This window comes from Hordeum vulgare, chromosome 6H (genome assembly GCF_904849725.1).
Source record: "Hordeum vulgare subsp. vulgare chromosome 6H, MorexV3_pseudomolecules_assembly, whole genome shotgun sequence".
NCBI classification, from domain to species: Eukaryota; Viridiplantae; Streptophyta; class Magnoliopsida; order Poales; family Poaceae; genus Hordeum; species Hordeum vulgare.
The window spans coordinates 47667643-47690806 of NC_058523.1; the positions used below are offsets into that span (position 1 = coordinate 47667643).

At 43.3% G+C, this 23164-nt stretch overlaps 1 protein-coding gene across 1 annotated transcript; it reads right to left on the bottom strand.

The window, feature by feature from the left end:
* Positions 1–3180: 3180 nt before the first annotated feature.
* LOC123405051 (BTB/POZ and MATH domain-containing protein 1-like) lies at positions 3181–4254 on the bottom strand. The gene has a single exon (XM_045098911.1). It carries the CDS (start codon positions 4252–4254, stop codon positions 3181–3183), a length of 1074 nt encoding a protein of 357 aa, XP_044954846.1.
* Between the last annotated feature and the right edge of the window lie 18910 nt (positions 4255–23164).

Genomic DNA, 23164 nt, shown 5'->3' on the forward strand with positions numbered 1-23164 from the left:
GCACTTGAGATACTCCTTCACTGGATCGATACCTTGGTTCTCAAACTGAGGGAAATACTTACCACCGCTGCACTACATCACCCTTTCCGCTTCGAGGAAACACAACGCAAGGCTCCAAGGCCATGGGGGAAATCCTTTGCATATTTGCCTAGGAAGTCCCTTAAGGCGTAGCCGTAGCAGAAGGATTCCTGGTGCCGTCAACACACCTATTTCTGGCGCCGTTGGAAGGTCTTTTATTGTAGTAGCAGCCTGCACCCCGCGGCTAGCATGGTCGGCTAGCTCGGCTTGCGCACCGCACGCCCACGCGCACCTGTCCTCGCCCCACGCATCGCGTGCCCACGACCCATGCCGCGCCCGCCCTCGCCCTGCGTGCACCTGCCCTCGTCCCGCGTGGCGCCCGCATGCGCCTGTCCCCGCCCCGTGCCGCTCCCGCCTTTGCCCCGCGCGCATCTACCCTCGCCCTGCACCGGGCCCCTGCGCACCTGCCCCCGCACTCGACGCCCTCGCCCGTGCGCCCGTGCCCCGGCCACGCCAACGCCCCGGTCACGCCCACGCCACTACTACGCAGGCCCGCGCCAGCGGCGACGTCCAACATGCCTACCCGCCCACCGACCGTTGCATGCATGGTGGCCAACACGATCGTGGCTGTCGTCACGAGGCACTAACTCCTATGATGGCGTAGAGCACAAGAGACAAAGAGAGAGAAAGAGAGAGTGTGTAGAGGAATAAGGCTTGACTGCCTGCATGTGGGGTCAAGTGTAGGTACCCGGGCGTGACCGGGCAACCTCATGTTGCCCCTCAGTCCGGGCGTTTAGGGAGGAAGTGAGGGGTCACATTGGGTGAATTTTTTTTGACCTGACACTAACCGAGAGGGCATTTTGGACGTCGAGGAGGATACAGGGAGTTCGGATGTAGATGCTCTTAATTTTCTTTTGGTCGTGCTGCGGTGGTGCCGAGGCAGGTACCGGGCGTTGGAGTTAAGCACTGGGAAACATCGGTCATGATTGTATTTTTCTTTATTGATTGTTGGTCATTTGTGCAAAGCTTAGTGATTTTGTGAGATCGATATCTACGTGCCTTCTACGTTGATCCTGATACACATATTACCATGCCAAAAAATCAAAAACATGACGCTGAAGCATAGCAGACTATTGGGCACTTTAGGGATACAATTTTGAACATGGAGATGTCATCATATAGGAGGTGTTTGGTTACCTGCACCGTTTTTATCACTTTGCATACTTGATCCATCTGGCCGGGTTGAGCATATGAAGGCAAATACCCAATATATGCATGTTGATTAGTTGTCCACATTTCATCAAGGCCTAGGTAGTGACATGTTGCTTGGTTGCCTGTGTCATTTGTGTTTTACGGATGATCAGATGCAAAGCACGGCCGTTTTGCTGCGTGCAATTAACTGTTCTGCTTACCATCTTTTTTGCAGTACACAACAAACACAACACACGAGATCAGACAACAACACACAAGACACATCATAGCAGAAGATGCAAGAACATCACAACAAAACAGCACAACAAGACAAGCATATCATACTTAGTAGTATGCTTAGGTTTAAGACAGCAGGCCATCTCATATGGATCTACTCATCTGTACATTAAACAATATTCAAATTCCCATGATTACTAGGAACAAGATTTTTCCCGTGTTATCAAGAACTAATGGATATACTCATAAGACATCATATGGATCATGATTAGTGGGTATAAATATTTGATTATCAATCTAAACATAACCGTCTTTCATTGTTAAATATCCTATGCATCAACTATAAGATTTAATGAACACATGCAAGTACTCCTAGTAAACAATCAGAGGGATGTCTCATACAATGATTGAACAAAAGGGATGAACTAGCGTTTGAAGATGAGATGATGTTGGTGAAGATGTTGATGAAGATGACAACCTCGATGATGAACAAAGTGTTGGTGATGACGATGATTTCAATTTTCCCTTCCCGGAGGTAAGTTTCCTCAAGGGACTCACTTTATCGGAGAGCAAAAGTGCTATGCTTAGTTTCTGAAATAGAATAAATTATAGTAAAAAATAGTGATGCAACATTGACGTATTAGACATCCAGGCACCAAATTTGCCTTTCAGAGAGTTACTACTAGAATTTGGAATTTCGCCTAGTTTAAAATGTTTGCCGAATGCATTTTTCCGGGGAACTATATATGCAAAAAAAATCTTTGCCGAGTTTAGAACAAGTCAACGTCTGTGGATGTATAGAGTGCCTGAATTGATATGTGTGGTTATAGAAGCTTTAAGTACTCTATCATTTGTATTAAGACATGACGTCACATATACTTCCTCCATTCAAATACTTATCGAAGTAATGGATGTATCTAGATATATTTTAATTTTAGATATATCCATTTTTATCTATTTCTTCGACAAGTATATTCGGACGAAAGGAGTAGAAATTACGACTCAAGGGAAAATCGTAATTTACAAAGAAAGAAAAATACATGATCATGGTGTGAAAAGAGTGTCGCACACGCCAAATAAGGAAGGAAATAAATAAGATCGTAACAATATGCGCTTTTAGTACATGCACATGGAGTAAAATATTGTTTCTTCTAAGAAAAACAGGGAAGTAATCCCCGCTTCCATTAATCAGGAATGAAACCACAAGTGCATCCTGTAGGGCACAGGTTCAGAATAGCAGTTTTACAGTAAATAAAGAACGATAAATCTGGCTATAAGCTGCCAAAATATATAGGACACGATGTTGACGCAGGTGCAGCTAAATGAAGATCATTCGAGACCAGGTAGCCCTAAACTAAGAGCACCCCACAAAATGAAGATCATTCGAGACCAGAAGTCAGGTCAGCTGGAGTAAAATATTGTCGATCACCGAAAAGTTTAAGATACCGGGATGTAGCACACATATGTGAGGAGAGGGATTAAGCTTGTACGTAAAGAACAAACTTGTATATTTAGTCACCATACACTGTATTATGCTAGTTGTAGTCTTTGTAAAATGAACATTCTTACCAGAAAATAAGATACAAGCCATGGGAGATGCCTTATAGTAGTGCGTCAAGGACACAGCCCAATTAAACAACCAACTTCAGGACACACCAGTAAATACACAGAGATGAAGCTAGTATCTGCTTGCTCCCAAGTACGTATCACTGGATTCATGTCAATAGGCCACGACTAAGCTGCCGGCAATAAGGCAATAACTTGTCCAAGAATATCGAATGCGACGTGTGGTTGGTTTCGCTTTAGTTGAGCAAACCCCTTGGTGTTTACAATGGCTCTTAATCTCCCACCGTCTCTTGTCATGAACCTGAGACAACAATCCTTGAGCTGCTGACAGTGGTATTGCTCTGCAAGATCCAAAGTGAAACCCACCGTGTTGACATCTAACGCCTTGCTCAGCCTGCTCTCGCACATCAGCTTTAGCCTTCCAATTCCGTAACGATCAGCCGCGACGAGCAAATGCTGTGCCATGTTTGTGGTCTCTTCTGTCGCCTCGTCCATAGACTCCGGCAGACGATCATTGTACATGTAATGCAGCAGGATCTCCAAAACCTTGGCATCCATGTCCTTGACGCGGATGCTGCTTTCTCTGCTCTCCATCATGGCGCCGCACAGCTGGGCCCGGAAGACAGGCGATCTTGCAGCGAGCACGCACGCGTGCACCTTGAATCTCTTGAACCAGCCAATCCTGACGGTCAGGTCCGTCTTGAGGCCGCTGTCTAGAAGATTAGACAGATCTTTACTTAGGTCTGAGGGTGGCACGATGACGCTGTCGTTATCCTCGACCTCCTGTCGGTTGTCCATCAGTCCTGGAACCTCGACGGTGCACTTGATCACGAGGCAGTCATCCTTGAGGCGCCCGGACGCGGCCAAGTTGGCTTTACTCACGAACTTGCTGGTACCCCAGGTCAACTGAGTTGATGAGAGCTTCGGATTTTGGGGGGCGAAATTCAATTTGTGCTTCTCACCTGTCGCCGGTGCCGCGGGGTCCTGGAGGCAGAAGGAATAGTAGACCATGACTTCATCTTCCCCGGCGTTCATCAACTTAAGGTAAATCGAACTGAACTGATTGTCGACGACCCTACCGTCGCCGTTCGGGTAGTATAAGATAGCCCAGTCGTGATCACCAACGCGGAAGGTGTCGGATGTGAGCGCAGTGTAGCTGCCCATGATCGTTGAGTGGCCGACGACCTTGAACAGGTGCTGGCCCGCGTGAACCACCGCCACCGAGGAGGACTTGGTTACCATGGCGGCCGGCCGGCGGACTTGCAGCGAAGTCGTTTCGAGAAACAAAATCGATCTAAACGAATCGATGGGCAGGCAGGGCCACGGGCGTACATCCGTAGATGTTTTTAACTGCGCCTATAATTATCGGAGATTAATTAACGTGGAAACTAGGAATACTAGTTTTTTTATTTTATGAAACTAGGAGTCCTAGTTAATTGGCATGGATGTGTTTCCTGCGGCGGTCTCTTTGCCAATCACAAACGTGACGGCAACAGAACGGGCAGACGCGTTTTCTTTCTTCTTAAGGGAAAAAAAAGGAATGAAAACAGGACGGTGATAGTAACCTTTGCGCCCTGACGGGAGTCCAACTCCGGTCTGCAAGGTAACACCACCGTGCCCTTGATATTGGGCTACTGCCCAGTCCTTTCTTCTTCAGAAAGAAAATAAGGCAATCTTGGTCAGACCAATCTGTCCTTTGGGGCCCATGAGGCGTTCCCCTCCGTCGATGATCGTCGGTCGTCGGTGGTGAATGGTTTGTTGGAATTATGCATCCTGCAACTATATTCAAATTATTAGAAATTACTAATATTCGGAATACCTCATTATAAAGTTATGCATGCATTTGTGTATGAAATTACTTCACATGATTATTATGGAACTATCACTTGTTGGAACGTACGTAAATTATATGCTTAAGAAAGCTAGTCGATTATTAGTGAAATACAATATACTGTTTACATCGAAAAGATTACGCGGATAGAGTGATAATGGGAAGGAGCTAGATCGTATAGTTAGATTAAAGTTCTAATGTTGATCTACATAATTTAAGGAATTAATTTACACTACTATAGCGTGTTGTTCACAAGCATGTGCTTCGGAGACATAACCGATAGAATTCATTAACAAACAAATATGATCATGGTTGGTAATTGCTCTCTACTCTATCTCGAAAACTACAGAAAAATACTAGGAATCTTATATCTGTATAAGAGGTGGACTCTTTGAAAACACAATATAAAAAGATCCCTACCCTTAGACTTAGATATGCGAACTCTAAGTTTCTTACATTGGTATCGATGCTAGGTTTCTTACATTGGTATCGATGCTAGGTTTCTTAGGGGAACATAGGGTAACCACAAACTCTAAATTTCTTACATTGGTATCGATGCTAGGTTTCGCTGCTGTGTGCCACTTTTCAATGCCTACACACTTTGCGATGATGCTAGTCAATGAAAAAGGCTCTCCGGTGCAGATTATGTAAAATCTTTTTGCCATCGGTGGACAATTTTTTGGTTTTGACCTAAAAGCCTAACAAAATTCCGATCTGACCTAACTTTTATTTTTTTCCCAATCTAATCTCTTTAAGTGACCCCAACATCCCTGGCGTCTGGGTTGCACAGTAGACGCCAGGGACCGTGGCGTCTCGTACGGGCCCGCTCGATCACCCACTTCGTTGACCGGCTGACGTGGCAAAGGGCCAGACGCCAGGGACCAGAGGCGTCTGGCCGCCAGACCCAAACGCCGCGCACCCTGGCATCTGGCCCTGTTAAGTGACTGAGCCGCGCGGGCCTGCCCCACCCGGTCCATCTTCTTCCTCCTCCACCAGAAACGCATCTGCCCCTCTCTCGCCCCTCGTCCCCCTCACACCCATGCCCCCGATCTACTCCCTCCTCCACCAAAGTGTGTGGATCAACGCCCCCAAGCATCCTTGAGGTAATCTCCCCCAATCCCTCCAATTTTATTTGTTTTAACATCTTATTTTGAGAGTATTTGTGAAGAATGGGTGATGTTAGATTAGTAGATTATTTCTTAGTTTTAGGGATTTTTGTGTAGTTGTTAGATTATATAGGTTGTTTGTTCAATATGTTGGTATATTTTCTTGGCCTTTGGGTCATTTTGTTGAATATGTTTGTATATGATGTGTTGTAGATTTTGTTTAATAGTTTAGTGTTCATATGATGTGGCCATAATAGATTGAATTTAGGCAACCAAAAAATTTCATTGATGTGCTTCATTCATTATTGTTGTTTTTAGATGGGGAGACTCGTTAATGTTCATTATATGGACAAGGAGGCATCCTTGACTAACAATGTCGTCGCGGATGAGTAAGCTATTGTTTTTGATAAAAGCCCTAGCTATGATGAGCTTGTTGCAAAAGTGAGACATGTCTTAGAATGAATGGACATCAGTGATGGTGTTAAGTTAATAGGAAGGTATGATGTTGGAGTTGGAGACAAATCTTGCTTGAAAAGTATGCCTATGACCTCTGACTTGCATTGAGATGTGTACAAGGAAAAAGTTGACCAATCAGAAGATAATTCACTTGAATTGTTTGCCACCAAGGTTGAACCTCCTCGGGTTGCAGTTGACTTGAACCGGCTTGTCTCTTCCCCAATGATCGAGAGGACAAGTGTGCCTTTTGTTGAGCAAAGGATCATGATTGATGCCTCCAATCCTTATAGCCAACCACCAACTAGCAAAGAAAGTGAGGTTGAATTGTATGCCCCTAATGCTTGTAGCCAACCACCAACCAGCCAAGCAAATGAAGATGATGTGATTGCTAGTGAGAAAGTAACTGAAAAGGATGGTGATAGTGATGCTGATGGTGATTTGGATGAGGTAGAGGAAGGGTTTCATGGTATTGATGTTAGTGACTTGGATGCATACATAGCGCAAAAGGAGGTGGATCGTGAGTTACCTTTTAGGCGTCTATATGGGCATGACTCAAATGATGAAGGTCCTGAGGAAGAATTGGAAGAGGATGGATTCACGAAGGAGGAAAACCAAATTCACTTTGAGTTGACCGGCTTGGAAAAAAGAACTCACTTGTTTCGAGATCTCAGCCTTGCCCATAAAGCCATAGTTGATGATGGCATGAGAAACACGGCGATTGAGCCAACACCTTGCCCTGATCCACGCGAACCAAGTGATGAGCAGGAGGACGAGAATGCTTATTTGAAGAAAGGAGTGAAGTTTCCAACTTTGGCTGCCATGAAGCTTATGTTGTATGACTCTGCCATTTGGAACCACATGCCATTTTATGTTGAGCACTCTGACATAAATTTGCGTTACACCATGAAGTGTGACAAAGGAGATAAAGGATGCCCATGGAAGGTTCGTGCAAGAAAGCTAGAAGAACTAGAGAATGGATGTTAAGAAGTTGTGTTCCCACTTATTTTTGCAGACCACCAAAGAAACGTGATCGTACGACACACCGTCAGCTCATGTCTGAGTACCTCAGATACAAATTTATGAGAGACATAGCCGTTGATCCCACTGTCAAAGTGAGGTTTCTCATGAGGACGGTGAAAAAACTATATGGTTATGAAGTAAAGTATGGCAAGGCATGGAGGGCCAAGGCAAATGCTATTAGGATGTTGTATGGTGGTTACGAAGAAGCATACAACCAGCTCCCCAGATTGTTGGGAGCGATTGCACATAGGAACCCGGGCATGTATCATGTCGTCGATGATAACCACTGAGTGTTCCACCGTGCCTTCTAGAGTTATGGAAAATGTGTGGAAGCATTTAAGCATTGTCGTCCGATCTTTTCTGTAGATGGCACCTTCTTGACAGGCAGATATAGTGGCACAATAATGGTAGCAATGGCCCATTCATCAAACGACAATGTGTTGTCAGTTGCATTTTCTTTGGTGCCTTTCGAGCACCAAGACAACTGGGAGTGGTTCATGGTTCATGTGAGGCACAAGGTGATTGTTGATAGGGAGGTATGCATCATATCGGACCGGCACAAAGTGCATTTCACTTCACTTCATGACAAGTTCACGAATTCAAAATAACATGAGAAGTTCACTACACGACAAGTTCATGCAAATTTAACGAGCATACGACAAATCCTTGTCAACATATTAAGTGGCATTCGAGAAATACGAAAGATCTTTCATGCTCACTTCCTTCTTCCTCTCTTCGTGGGTTTCCCCTTTCTTGTAGGCACTTCCTCCTCATCTTCTTTGCTAGACTCCTCGTCCGCTTCTCCCTCTTCCTCTTCATCTTCTTCGCTAGACTCCTCCATGTCTTCTCTAACCATCCCCTTAGGCAAAAGCTTACGAGTATACCCGGACTACAAAACCGAGAATTAAGTGTCTTCTTTCTCGAAACACGTGGTGTCTTATCTTTGCCTTTCGTCTTCTTCGTTGGATGTGACGGCTGTGATGGTTGTGCAACATCAATATCTACAAAATTCTCTTGTGCCTGCTCCTCTTGTGTTTCTTCTTCTTCTTCTGTCTCATTGATACGTCTCCAACGTATCTATAATTTTTTATGGTTCCATGCTATTATCTTGTCAAACTTTGGATGTTTTGTATGCCTTTTATATCTTTTTTGGGACTAACTTATTAACTCTGTGCCAAGTGCCAGTTCCTGTTTTTCCCGTGTTTTTGACCCTTTTCAGAGGAGGATTTTAAACGGTGTCCAAACGGAATAAAACTTCCGAAAAGATTTTTTTCGGAACAGAAGATACGCACGGGACGTGAGAACCAAGGCATAGGCCACCAGGGGACCCCACAAGCCCCCTAGGCGCGGCCAGGGGGGGCCGCGTGTAGCAGGCTTGTGGGCCCCCTGTGGCTCGTCTGCCCTACCTCTTCTGCCTATAAATTCCCTAAAAATCCAAAACTGCGCGAGAGATCCACGAAAATAATTTTCCGCCGCCGCAAGCTTCTCTCTCCGCAAGATCCCATCTGGGGCACGTTCTGGTGCCCTGCCGGAGGGGGGATTCGGATACGGAGGGCTTCTTCATCAACACCATGGCCTCTCTCATGTTGCGTGAGTAGTTCACCATAGACCTTTGGGTCCATAGCTAGTAGCTAGATGGCTTCTTCTCTCTCTTGGATCTTCAATACAAAGTTCTCCATGATCTTCATGGAGATCTATCCGATGTAATCTTCTTTTGCGGTGTGTTTGTCGAGATCCGATGAATTGTGGATTTATGATCAAATTATCTATGGATCTTATTTGAGTTTCTTCTGATCTCTTATATGCATGATTTCATATCCTTGTAATTCTCTTCGAGTTGTGGGTTTTGTTTGGCCAACTTGATCTATGATTCTTGCAATGGGAGAAGTGCTTGGTTTTGGGTTCATACCGTGCGGTGACCTCACCCAGTGACAGAAGGAGTAGCGAGGCACGCATCGTGTTGTTGCCATCAAGGGTAAAAAGATGGGGTTTACATCATTGGTTTGAGTTTATCCCTCTACATCATGTCATCTTGCTTAAGGCATTACTGTGTTCGTCATGAACTCAATACACTAGATGCATGCTGGATAGCGGTCGATGTGTGGAGTAATAGTAGTAGATGCAGACAGTATCAGTCGACTTGTCTCGGACGTGATGCCTATATGTATGATCACTGCCTTAGATATCGTCATGACTTTGTGCGGTTCTATCAACTGCTCGACAGTAATTTGTTCACCCACCGTAATATTTTCTATTTTGAGAGAAGACTCTAGTGAACACTATGGCCCCCGGGTCTACTTCACATCTTATTTTCAGTCTTACACTTTTACTTCGTTGCACTTTCCGCCTTCAGATCTCATTTTGCAATAAATCTTGAAGGGATTGACAACCCCTTTATAGTGTTGGGTGCAAGCTCGTTTGTGTTTGCGCAGGTACTCTAGACACCTAGCTTGATTCTCCTATTGGATTGATACCTTGGTTCTCAAACTGAGGGAAATACTTACTGCTCCTGTGCTGCATCACCCTTTCCTCTTCAAGGGAAAAACCAAAGCAAGCTCAAGAGGCAGCAATCATCGATGGTGAGATGACGACATCTAGCTCTGGAGGAGCGGCTGGTACTAGGTGTAAACACGTCCACGGACTGAGCATCGTGGCAAGAAAGCATAGCTGCCCACTTGTGGAACCTTGTCTTAAACTTCTGCGATAACACAACACAATATGTTAGACGCAAATAACTAATCCATTAAAACAAACATTCGTAAACATGGTCATACCTCCACTGTGGTCCTAACAGCTCTCTTAGATAATGCACCTCATGAGGGATGACTTAGTGCTACATTGGAATAATTCACACACATAAGGAACTCTCTGCCCTACAATTCATTAACACAAAAAACATTAATATTTGAAAAAGACAAGGTAATGCAAGTTGGTTCTGGTTCATTCAATTAGCAATTCATCATGCATGGGTGCGTACTCAACTTGACTCCCTACGGTCTCTCGCACAGCCATGTTCAAGGCATGATAACCTTCTACAGCTAATGGGTCTTCCGACACCAACTCGGACCACTCCTCCTGAGTCCAACCGGGCTTAAGCTTCAACTTGTAACACTGCCCATACCACACAAGATATTTCTGTTATGGTGAATCATTGTGGGGTCTATTCTCTAACTCCACTAACGTCTCTCCCTGATTCCACGTTGCCATCCATTGATGGTGTTTGTTCGCCCAATTCGATATATCTTGATTGTTCCTTCGACTGAACCTACAAATGATGCACGTTTTAAACCATTAGCAAACATAGACTTTCATAATGCTAGAGTACAAATATCATAAGCATTTTTGCTCACCTATGCAGCTTTGTGATTGTCTCCTTGCTCTCCTCAATTGGAATACCTTATAGTTTGACAAATTTCCTGGCAACACGGTCTACAAAGTGCCACTCTACAGCGTAAAATAATGCCATTGGATACCTCGCCCGCCAAAGAAGTTTATCACGCGTGCACATCTCGTTGAGGTTGAAATCACGATCATTCTCATAAGGCCACCAGAAAACCTACAATAGGACGAACTGAGATATTAGGTACACATTCTCATAAGGCCGCTAGAAAACCTACAATAGGAGGAGCTGAAATGTTGGTACCTGCTCAGCAGTTAAGGTGTCCAGCTCGTTCACATAACACTTGTATCGCAAATGAGAGCTTCCGGTGTAAACACACACCTGATCCAAATAATAGGCAATGGTGGGGCGGTGATATGAATCTTGATCATGAAGCCCTTCATGCGGACTGGGGTTTGACTTATCGAGGTTCTTGAACACGGGACGTCCAACCGGCAACCGCTCCCACATCCACATAGAGAGGCTCCGCACAAACCCACACAATGAAGATGTGTCTTTTGTCCTCGTTGATGCCTGGTCCAACTGCAATTAAACATACATGTTAGCAATGTGTGGAGGATGGCAAATGAAAGATAAATGTCTGCAGATAGCTCTTACTTGACGATAAAAGTATGCTAGTGTTGCTGAACCCCAGCAATACTGAGTATCCAAGTCTCTGAGTAGCTCCTAATACATCTAGAGGGCTGAGTTCCCGGTTGCGTCTGTGACGACCACTTTGGTTAGTACATACCAAAGATAGGCCAGAGCATACTACTGCACAACCATCTCATCGGCATCCGCATGACAAGGGTTATTTGCTCCTCTGGCTTCTTTTAGCCAGGAATGCTTCACTTTAGAACTATCAGCCTTGCCTGGCAAAGGGGGGGGGGTGAACACCAATTAAATTACCAACCCGAGCTCATTAGTTAACGGTGCTGACATGACGTGTAATAGCAAAGTCGTTGATAGGAAGACCGCTTATCATGGACATGTCCTCTAGGGTCATCGTCATCTCCCCACAGGCAAGGTGGAAAGAGTGTATCTCGGGCCTTCAACGATCCATAAGTGCGGTGAGTGTTGCATGGTTCACCGGTGGTGGTGTTCGCTTGAATTGCAACACAAAGGGGAGAAGACCCAATCTTGCAATGTACTGCTCATATCTCACGTCGTACGAAAAGTCATTTGCACCATGACCCCTCATGCTCATAGCTACTACATGCTGCAAAGAATGTGAGCTTCATATCAGTACGAGAAACACACATGAAAAACACGAATAATTGATAAGTCAAACTTCTTACTTTCCGATTCTCAATGGCATGAGCACGGTGCTCTCTGTCGAACTCTTCGATTAACCTGTCATACCAAGGGCCATCATCATCCACCATCCTACCAAAAAATAACTAACATCAAATTTCATCATCTCTTTTGCAAAAAAATAAAATTCCAACAATATGTCCATCTATATCATCATCCAACATATTAAACAAGATGCCAACAATACGTCCATCTATATCATCATCCAACATATTAAACAACATGTCCATTTGTCAAAATCTACAACTACACAAGTATATCATCTAACATATTGAACTACTCAAAAAATAAAATGACCCAAAGGCCAAAATAAAATCTACCTAACATATTGAACTACACGGAAAATTATCATCTAATAACTACACAACTATATCATCAAACAACTACAAAACAATCCCTAAACTAAGACAAAATCGTTTAATCTAACATAACCTAATATTGAAAAATACTATCAAAATATGATGTTAAATTTTTTTTGGAGGGATTGGGGGAGATTACCTCAAGGAAGCTTGGGGAGATCGGATCTATGAATTTTGGTGGAGGAGGGAGTAGATCAAGGGGGTGTGAGGGGGAGAGGGGGTGAGAAAGGGGCAGATGCGTTCTGGTGGAGGAAGGGAGAAGAAGATGGACGGGTGGGAAAGGGCCCACGGGCAGTGGAAGTTACCCGAACCATACACGAGGGTGCGCGACATCTGGATCTGGCGACCAGACACGAGGTTGGCCCTTTGCTACATCAGCCGGTCAACGAAGCGGGTGATCGAGCGGCCCCGTACCAGACGCCACGGTCACTGGCGTCTCATGTGCAACCCACATGCTAGGGATGTTGGCGTCACATAAAGAGGTTAGATTGATTTTTATAAAAAGTTAAAACACATCTGGCTTTTGTTAGGCTTTTAGGGAAAAACCAAAAAATTATCCACCACCGGCTTATCCACGCAGGTCACGTGTTCAAGTTAATCATGCTCGCCTCGTGATCCCTTCCACGTCAAGTCGTATCATACCCGGACGAGTCCCCATCACCTAGCAACGTCTACTATCGCAAATCCGAGCCGCTGCCAATCTCGGTCGTCATCCGCACCTTTTCGTCGAGAACTTGCAAACTCAGCGGCGACATGTTGTCGTAGCCGGGGAAGGAAGGTTAAACTTTCTACATGGAGATCAAGGAAGGATTGGGTGGAAAATTATGGGCACCTTGAGGATTACAAGAGAATTGGTAATTTGTTTTATCTTAGTGCTAAATTTATCATGGTTTGGAAAATAGAATAGCACAATTTAATTTCTGCAAAGGAAACCAATTGCATTATTGAATAAAAATAACCATAAAAATCTAAATAAAAGAGCTAGTGTTGTGGAAAAGGAAATTTGGTCTCCAAGAGGAAGTGTCCATTATGGAACATCACTTATTTATGGAGGAAGATGGGAACCACTCCGTGGAAAACGAAATTTGCTCTCCAAGAGGAAGTGTGTGTTATGGAACATGACTTATTTATGGAGGAAGATGGAACCACTTCGTGAAAAAAAGGAAATTTCCTCTCACTTAATGGTATCTCCATTGCCAATGTTTGCATTATATGTCTATTTGTCACTATTTTTTTCCTGGACAGTTGGATTATGATGTTGGTTTATATACATCATTTGTTGTCGGAATACTATAGCAACTTTATTGGCATGCAACAATTACAAAGGAAATTTTATGTACTTTGGATTCGAAATTATGCCATTAAAATCCTTTTCTAGATGAAAACTATTATTCCAATAGGACATGTTATTTAATGTAAATGATAAGGTATTTAATTCATTTCTAAAACATATAATCTATTGATTATGACATACTATTTGGAAAAGGAAGAGCGGAAATATTGCTCAATGGTTAAATTGGTGCATTACAAATTTTCACACATGATCTATCTTTCTTAATGTCCTTTCGAAGTTGGCAAATCAAAGTGTTTATATTTGGCAAAAATAACTCCATATGGTGGAATACCAACAATGGGAACACATGTTTGGAATCTTGTTATCTACATCATCAACGACATGGTCACATATCTTGGAACTAGACAAATTTACTTATTGATTCTGGAATTCTAAACTTTAGTGAGAGGACTATCGTATTTTATGAAGCATATATGCTGGACATTTTTACTCATACATCTTTTTATTATGGTGGAAGGAGATAACAAAAAGAAACTTCACATCATTTTTTATATAGTTATGGTACTATTATTTTTCACTCCCACTAGAGGCTAGATCATTTACTTTATCTCATTCATTGATAATTGCACTTGATATGCTTATGTTTATACTATTCAAAATACTAGTCAGAATGTTTTATGTGCTTCTCACATTATGTACTGAAGTGGAAAATTAGTTGATTAAAAGATATCAAAGGTTTAGCAACTGATTGGTGGGGGAAAGTACACTTCAGGAATATATCAATTGAACATGTATAGATCATGCAATTATTCATCATTGTAATATACCACACACTCCACAATTGAATGGAGGAATTGAATGTCTTTTGTATTCCTTTTTAAGGAAGCTTTGCATATATACTATTGTTTGACTATATCACAGAGTCACTTTGTATGATTTTTAGACTGGAAGGGAATCTTTTTGGTTTTGGTTGGAAATTCTTAATTACTACAAAGAACACACCAGAAACTCTACAATGGTTACTCTAGTGGATCAAACTGGTGGAAAATTAGGAACATAATAATTATTAAAATCAAGGTTGGAATTATTGACAAACATTTGGAATATAATCTAGACCCCAAAGGAAACTAACAGTGTAACTACTGATAAGTGGAAGGAATTAACTTGGAATGTCATATATGGATAATTGTTATGTTTTTGGGAAGTCACTCTAAATTTCAGAGGAATAACTGAAGTTTCTTAAGAAGGCTTAAAGTTTTCATCATTGTCAACTATGGGTGGAAGAAATGCGGGAAGGAATAAACTCAATGAGGAATTATATAGTTTGGAAACTTATTATCATACCAAAAAACCACAAGCCCATTGTTTGTAAGTTTTTTATTCATTTGAGAGGACATTTGTCTCACGGGAATATTATAATGTCACTCTTGCTATTCAATTCTTCACACAATTGAAAATATACTTGTGGAAAGTCTCTCTCGTGGAATTTTGGGAAGGAGGAACTAAATACATGGTTTGCTAATTGAATATATTAATGTATGGTCTTATAACAAGCTTGGAATCAATAGAATAGCAGGTGCTACCTCTTGAGCTTGTGTTGGTTTTTCCCTTGAACAGGAAAGGGTGATGCAACACAGTAGCAGTAAGTATTTCCCTCAGTTTGAGAACCAATGTATCAATCCAATAGGAGTATCAAGGTGAGGCACCAATGTACCTGCGCAAAAACAAACAAACTTGCACCCAACGCTATAAAGGGGTTGTCAATCCCTTCATGATTATTTGCAAGGTGAGATCTGAAGGTGGAAAGTGCAACAAAGTAAAAGTGTAGATCTGAAAATATGTTGTGAAGTAGACCCGGGGGCCATAGTGTTCACTAGAGGCTTCTCTCATGATAGCAAGTATAACGGTGGGTGAACGAATTACTGTCGAGCAATTGATAGAATCGCGCAAAGTCATGATGATATCTAAGGCAATGATCATACATATAGGCATCACGTCCGAGACAAGTAGACCGACACTGTCTGCATCTACTACTATTACTCCACACATCGACCGCTATCCAGCATGCATCTAGTGTATTGAGTTCATAACAAACAGAGTAACGCCTTAAGCAAGATGACATGATGTAGAGGGATAAATTAATGCAATATGATATAAACCCCATCTTTTTACCCTTGATGGCAACAACACGATGCGTGCGTCGCTACCCCTTCTATCACTAGGTGAGGACACCGCACGGTATGAACCCAAAACCAAGCACTTCTCCCATTTCAAGAATTATAGCTCAAGTTGGCCAAACGAAACCCACAACTCGAAGAGAATTACAAGGATACGAAATCATGCATATAAGAGATCAGAGGAGACTCAAATAATATTCATAGATAATCTGATCATAAATCCATAATTCATCGGATCTCGACAAACACACCGCAAAAGAAGATTACATCGGATAGATCTCCATGAAGATCATGGAGAACTTTGTATTGAAGATCCAAGAGAGAGAAGAAGCCATCTAGCTACTAGCTATGGACCCGAAGGTCTGTGGTGAACTACTCACGCATCATCGGAGAGGCAATGGTGTCGATAGAGAAGCCCTCCGTGTCCGAATCCCCCTCCGACAGGGCACCAGAACGGTCCCCGGATGGGATCTTGCGGAGACAGAAGCTTGCGGCGGCGGAAAAGTATTTTCGTGGCTCTCTCTGGTGGTTTTGGATTTTTAGAGAATTTATAGGCGGAAGAAGTAGGGAAAAGGAACCACGGGGGGCCCACAAGCCTGCTAGGCGCCCCAGGCCACGGCTAGTGGGCTTGTGACCTCCCCCGAGGTCCTTTGCCTTGGTTCTCAAGTCCCATACGCATCTTCTGTTATGGAAAAAATCATTCCGCAGGTTTTATTCCATTTGGACTCCGTTTAATATTCTTCTCTGAAAAAGGTAAAAAACACGGAAAAAACAGAAACTGGCACTTGGCACTGAGTTAATAGGTTAGTCCCAAAAAAGATATAAAATATCATATTCATGCATACAAAACATCCAAAGTTGACAAGATAATAGCATAGAACCATCAAAAATTATAGATACGTTGGAGACGTATCAGCAAGTCATATGGTTTTCTAAATAAAGCAAGGCGGTTATCTACAAATAAAATATTTATCATTATTATTGTATATGTTAACATTGTTTTATTGTTTGCAATGATAAAGTCACGTTGATGGAACTGAAAGCTTGGTCATGTTTTAACTTTCATATGAAAGGAATGTTTGAAGCTTCTTATGTTTTAGGAGTGGAACTACATAGGGTATGTTTGAAACTTTTCCTATGGAAAATTGCAAACTTATTAAAGTACCCGGAACGAAACGCAATGAGGAATTCTGTTTGAACTCCTAAGGACAACGGGATAATATTGGTATTGAAATTTACTATATCTTCATTATACAATCATACCTTAGCTTTCAGAATTTATCCTCCATTCAAGCAGTAGAAGGAAAGACAAGAAGCTAAGGAAATCTCACACATCATATAAGATTGTGGAAAATGCATCACAACGTGCCATTTGTTCTGGAATTTCTATTAACGGTGAACATGTTGAGGAATCTATTAGTGTATCTACGAGATGAGAAATAAGCCTAGGTACACATATTCACATATTATTTTTAGTATTAATGTGGTGCAAGTTCACTGGCCAAAGTAGGGAATTTCTTTCAAAACATGGTTACTCGGAAACTTCATTTACAGATTGGATTTCATATTTTTGTGGTTCTGGAAAATTATTCAACTTGGTTATGATATATTTTGTCTTAATGTGGACTTATTAGTATTATTGATTAGGTGATGAAAATAATTGATGCGGAATTTTCACTTGAGGAAGTAATACTCAAGGTGCTTATAAAGGTGGAATTACATTCAAGAAAATAATACTCGGGGCGCCAAGGACAGCTATGCTAGAATAATTAGGTGGAAACTAAAGGTCTCTAGTGATCTTAAGTGTCACAACAAGGAAACATATTGAAGGGAAGTATCATCATATATATTTTTGTGATTTTTTAACATAGTGTTAATATGATTGTTGATCCCTTGACTAAGCCTCTTAGTCATGAGGTATTTGGCAAGCACGTTAAGGCTATGGGTTTACGAATATTTGAATGATTGTTTGAAAAAGTGGAAGATGTTGAAATTATGTGTCCTGCAACTATATTCAAATTACTAGGAATTACTAATATTCGGAACACCTCATTATGGAATTATACATGTATTTATACATGAAGTTACTTTACATGATTATCTTGGAATTATCACTTGTTGGAATGTGCTTAAGTTATATGCTTAAGGAAGTTGGTCGATTATCAGTGAAATACAATATGATGCTTATATTGGAAAGACTACGAGGATACAGTGGTAATCGAATGGAGCTAGATTTTATAGTTAAATTACAACCCTAATATTAATCTATATAATTAGAGGAATTTACACTCTATCATGGCGCGTTGCTCACAAGCATGTGCTCCGGGGACATAATGGGTAGAATCCGTTAACACACACATATATATAATCGTGGTTGGTAATTTGCTGTGGACTCCATACTTTCATTTTGTAGCATGAATTATTATTAATATATATGTTATTCTTGTTCATTATTTCTCATTATGATACAATTCTTATGCCTTTTCTTTCTGAATATGCAAGGTACATTATAAAAAAGAAAATCATTAGAAATTGAAATTCTGGATCTGAAAACCAAGTAAGTGGGTGTAAATTCACTGGACTCCAAATGAACTGAAACTTCACAGAGAATTTTTATGAATTATATAATAATTATTAGGTCAAAAATATACCAAATCCGGCTCGCGCCAGGAGAAGAACACATGGCAGCTTTCACCCCACTAGGGCTACTTCAAATTCAAAGTGGTGTCATTCTGCTTGGCTAGAGCTCCTCCCACTTTTCTTGGCACAATGAACACGACGCTCACTCCGCTCCTACGGGTCTGCGTCCTCTGTTTCTTCGATGACATCTTGATTTTGAGTGCCACCTTGGAAGAACACCAGAAACACGTGCGTCAGGTGTTGGAGCTGCTGCGCCGTCATAGTTGGAACGTCAACGTGAGTAAGTGCGCCTTTGGCCAAAGCAAAAATGCATATCTGGGGCATGTCATCAGTGCACAGGGAGTGGTGACAGACTTGTCAAAAATCACGGTCGTAGCCAGTTGGTCCACTCCACAAGATGTCAAGGGGGTCCGTAGTTTTCTGGGGCTGGTCGGATACTACCCACGCTTTGTTCGCAACTTCGCAATGATAGCACGGCCATTGTTCAACCTCCTGAAGAAAGGGGTTCCATTCTTCTGGACCAATACGACGGAGATGACTTTTCAAGTCCTCAAACATCAATTGACCACGGCTCCAGTGCTGGCGCTTTCGGATTTCAGTCTGCCATTCACAGTGGAGATCGATGCGAGTGACCGTGGGATGAGAGCCATTCTACAACATAAAGAACATCCTCTTGCATTCATGAGCAAAGCACTCAGTCCAAGGTATCAAGGACTCTCAACATGCGAGAATAGTACCTCACAATCATCATCGCGGTGGACCACTGGCGCCCCTATGTTCGAGCATGGTTAATAGTATAGCCAACTGCTGGCTATAAGCAGTCTTATAGTTTATCTTATAGCTGGCTTGCATAATAGTTAGGTATAAAAGAGTACTACTTTTATCATATATGGCCCACCTTTCATTCTCACAAAACACCTAGGAGCACGTGCTAGAGCTGGCTCTTCACGAAGAGCCCGCTTCCCTTCTCTCTCCTCTTCTCTCTCATCCAACTCAGCAAAAATATAATATTTTAATCCTTACAGCCTGCTGACTGTACCTTATTGTACTTGCTCTTCGACGTGCTGAATTCGACATCTGGATATATGAGAAAAGCCTAACCCACCTCGAGGAACAAGGGTTGACCACTCCTTGGCAACAAAAAGCCTTTACCAAGCTGTTGGGCCTCCGCTACCGCATGAGATACAAGAAGGGAGTGGAGAACCACGGGGTAGATGTTCTGTCTCGGGTAATACCAACCGACACACTGTCCGCAGTCACATCATGCCAACCGAGCTGGCTGGAGGCTGTCATTGCCAGCTACAATAGCAACCCCATGCTCGGCGACTCTTGGAACAATTGGCAGTGCGAGAAGATCCTAAGGGACTTTTTCAGCTCCAGCAAGGCTTGTTACGATTCAGGGGCAGAATCTGGTTAGGAGGAGGTGATATATCCATGGATCGACAAGGCTAGATGTATTCGGTGTGATGTGGAGATTTACCTTGTGATGATCTCGATGAGCTCCCTCCGGTCGTCCATCGTGAGGTGGTGACGACGGTGAGGAAGGAGAGAGATCCAGTGGCGGCGGTGATGGACTTCCCATCGCTTCAGTGCTACCCTCTGGATCGGATTAGGGTTAGGAGTGAGGAACCAGTGGCGGCGGCGAACCTCGTAACCCGTGCCATGGTCCCCACCTCCTCTACATATAGCACTGCGCGACAGGGGCCCACCAGCCTTACTTGGGCTGGACGCCCCCGATCAGGGCGTGAGTCAAGGTCCAATGGGCCGTTGGGCCCATTGGGTAAAGAGATCAACCTAACATTCTCCCCCTTGATCTCATCATATACTTTTAACTTTGCCCGTTTCGTAACAGATCAATACATAGGGCATGTTTCATCGTCACGGCTCAACTGCCGATGGAATCAGACAGCCACAATGTACCTCTCTATTTTGAGACAGATTCTTTAACCTTGGGCCCTTTATTGTCCGGAAATATTAGACTATACCATAAAACCCATGTCGACTATGTGTTCTCCGAACACACTGGGCGGTAAGCCTTTGATAAGCAGATCTGCAAACACTTGTTTGTTGCTTTTATGCTTCAAGCATTTTTCCATAATTCCGGACTTTCTCCTTCACAACACGTAACTCTTTGTCAGTGTGTTTGGCATCAATACTTGACTCGTTGTGACAGGAGCGAAAGAATTTAAAATGGTTATCGTTGTTGTCAACCATTATCAATTCCGGGTATAGGTAGCCTTAACCACGTTGCCCGTCCCTCAGCCTCATATCAAGCTATAACATATCATTGCATCACATTGATGACAATAGTTTCACTCATTTGGAGATTTTCCACACAAAACTCCGAGTATGAAAGTTAGCGACAATTATGGATTTCGCTATACATTTCACAAGTCCTCCTTTGTACTCACAATCTTTTGAGAGCACTTATTTCTTTTAGCATGAGGCCGATATCTTTGACTCCATTCCATTGATTTATCTATGGACTGGACATTGCCAAAACAACCCGGATATATATATGAATCGTGTCAGGGTAATATCTTGAGCTTCCAACAACTGAAGCATATGGTACCATATCCGTTTGCAATCTTTTCTTATTAACTTTTGGAACACCATAGTTTCCACTTCCATTACCCTTGACTATAAGAACAGGCGTAGGTTTTCTCGTATGCATGCTTTAGAGATCTTTCTTAGCATGTCCATGCGACATTCCTAATACCCCCTTTTATTCTTTTGAACTTTGAGGACAAGAACTTCTTTTCTCCTCCTGCAGTAGATTGACATCACCACTAGCAAGTAGGACATCATCCACATGCATAGGAATTGGGAAACGAATTTCCCATTCTATTACTTTGCATGAATGCAATTGTCCTCTCATTTTCTTTGCACAAAATCTTTCGATTTAAGTCATGTTTTACACATTTACATATTTCGTTTGGAGTCATATTTGCCTTGTAGACCCTTCATAAAGTCTGTGTTAGTGAAATTCAAAAGATGGAATTTCACTAACATAGACTTTATAGCAGTCACAAGTATCTGATTTTCACATTCCTAGAGACCATCAAAATCTCAGGTACTGGTACTTATTTCATATGGGGTTGTCGTAGCTCTGTCATTGCCAAGAGGCAAGTTCATTCTATAGTCACCCATTTTCAAAAGGCAATAGGTTTTACAGGGACCTGTATCACAAGATCCCTTGTAGAGCTAACAAGAGGTGTTGTATAGGTCACACAACATGCTCCCCCAGATTACTCCATCTTCACTGAAGGAATGGCGTATCTTTAAACTTTCTGCTTTATGGCACTTTAAGCACCACCGTTGTATTCCTTAGTCTGCATTCGGAACTATAAAAGATCCGGAAATACAACTATTTCTTTTCTTTAGGGGTATCATAATGACGGTATTCAGATGACTGTCGTACTCCCCTTGACAATCACATTCTTCATTAATGGATCACTTTAGATGCATAATGTGCATCACATCATCTAAAAAATATTCTGTCATAATTAAAATTCATGAACTTTATAATCCTTTTTATAAAATTCATGAACTTTTCTTTTTCTGAAAATCTCCTTTTATTTTCAGAATCTTTTATTTTTCTTTGTAGAAAAAACATGTTGCAATTCTGCATAAAATCACAGAAACTTTGAACATTTTTATTTCCTCTTTTCTATACATATTTTCTTAGAAAAATGCCTAGAAAACCATTTCTAAATGTGTCTAAAATAGACAGAAACTTGTAAAAGGAAAACTTTTAAACGTTAAACAAGGCTACAGCCTTGCCTTCGGGCTGGGCCAGGTGCGGCCTGCCTCGGCATGGGGCAGCACGGCCCTACTCCCGCCGCGTGGCGCTGGCGGCGGCCTCACTTGCCCCTTCGGCCTGGAGCGAATTCGGCCCAAAAGGCCCGGCTGTCCTAGGGTTTCGGCTTAGGACGATCTGGGCCGTCGGATGGGATCCGACGGTAACCCATCGGTTGCGGCTGAACAAAAAGGGGGGTTTCGGCCGCGGCCAAACCCTAGCCCCCATTCTGTCCCGCGATGCGCCGCTTTGCTCCTGGCTCCCGCAACCCTTCCTCTCTCGGCGTCGAGAAAGGCCCTGGGGTGGCCGCCGGCCGTGGCGGCCGAAGGCCCCATGCCGCGCGCGCCAGCATCCCTGCTTGCGAGCCCCTCAGGCCGCCGGAGTGGTGGCTCCTTTCCTCGCGCGGTGGCCGTGGCGCCGCGTCGAGAAAGTCCCTTGGGTGGCCGCCGGCCGTGGCGGCCGAAGGCCTCACGCCGCGCGCGCCAGCATCCCTGCTCCTCCCGCGAGCCTCGAGAGGGGAGGGCCGGCCTCCTCTTGCCCCGCCGAGGGTTTGCCGCGAGGCTCGTCGTGCTCCGGTTGGAGCCGTGGCGCTGCTCCCGCCGCCCTCGAGCGACGGGGTGGCGGAGCCCATTTCGTCTCCCGTGGTGGCTTACATGCCCCACCGGTACGTTCCTAGCGCGGTGGCCGAGGGCTTCTCTCGCGCGGCGGCATCGATGCCCCGCCGAAGATGCCTCTCTGTAGCCCCACCGTTGAGCTCGTCGAGGCAGGGAGGCCTCC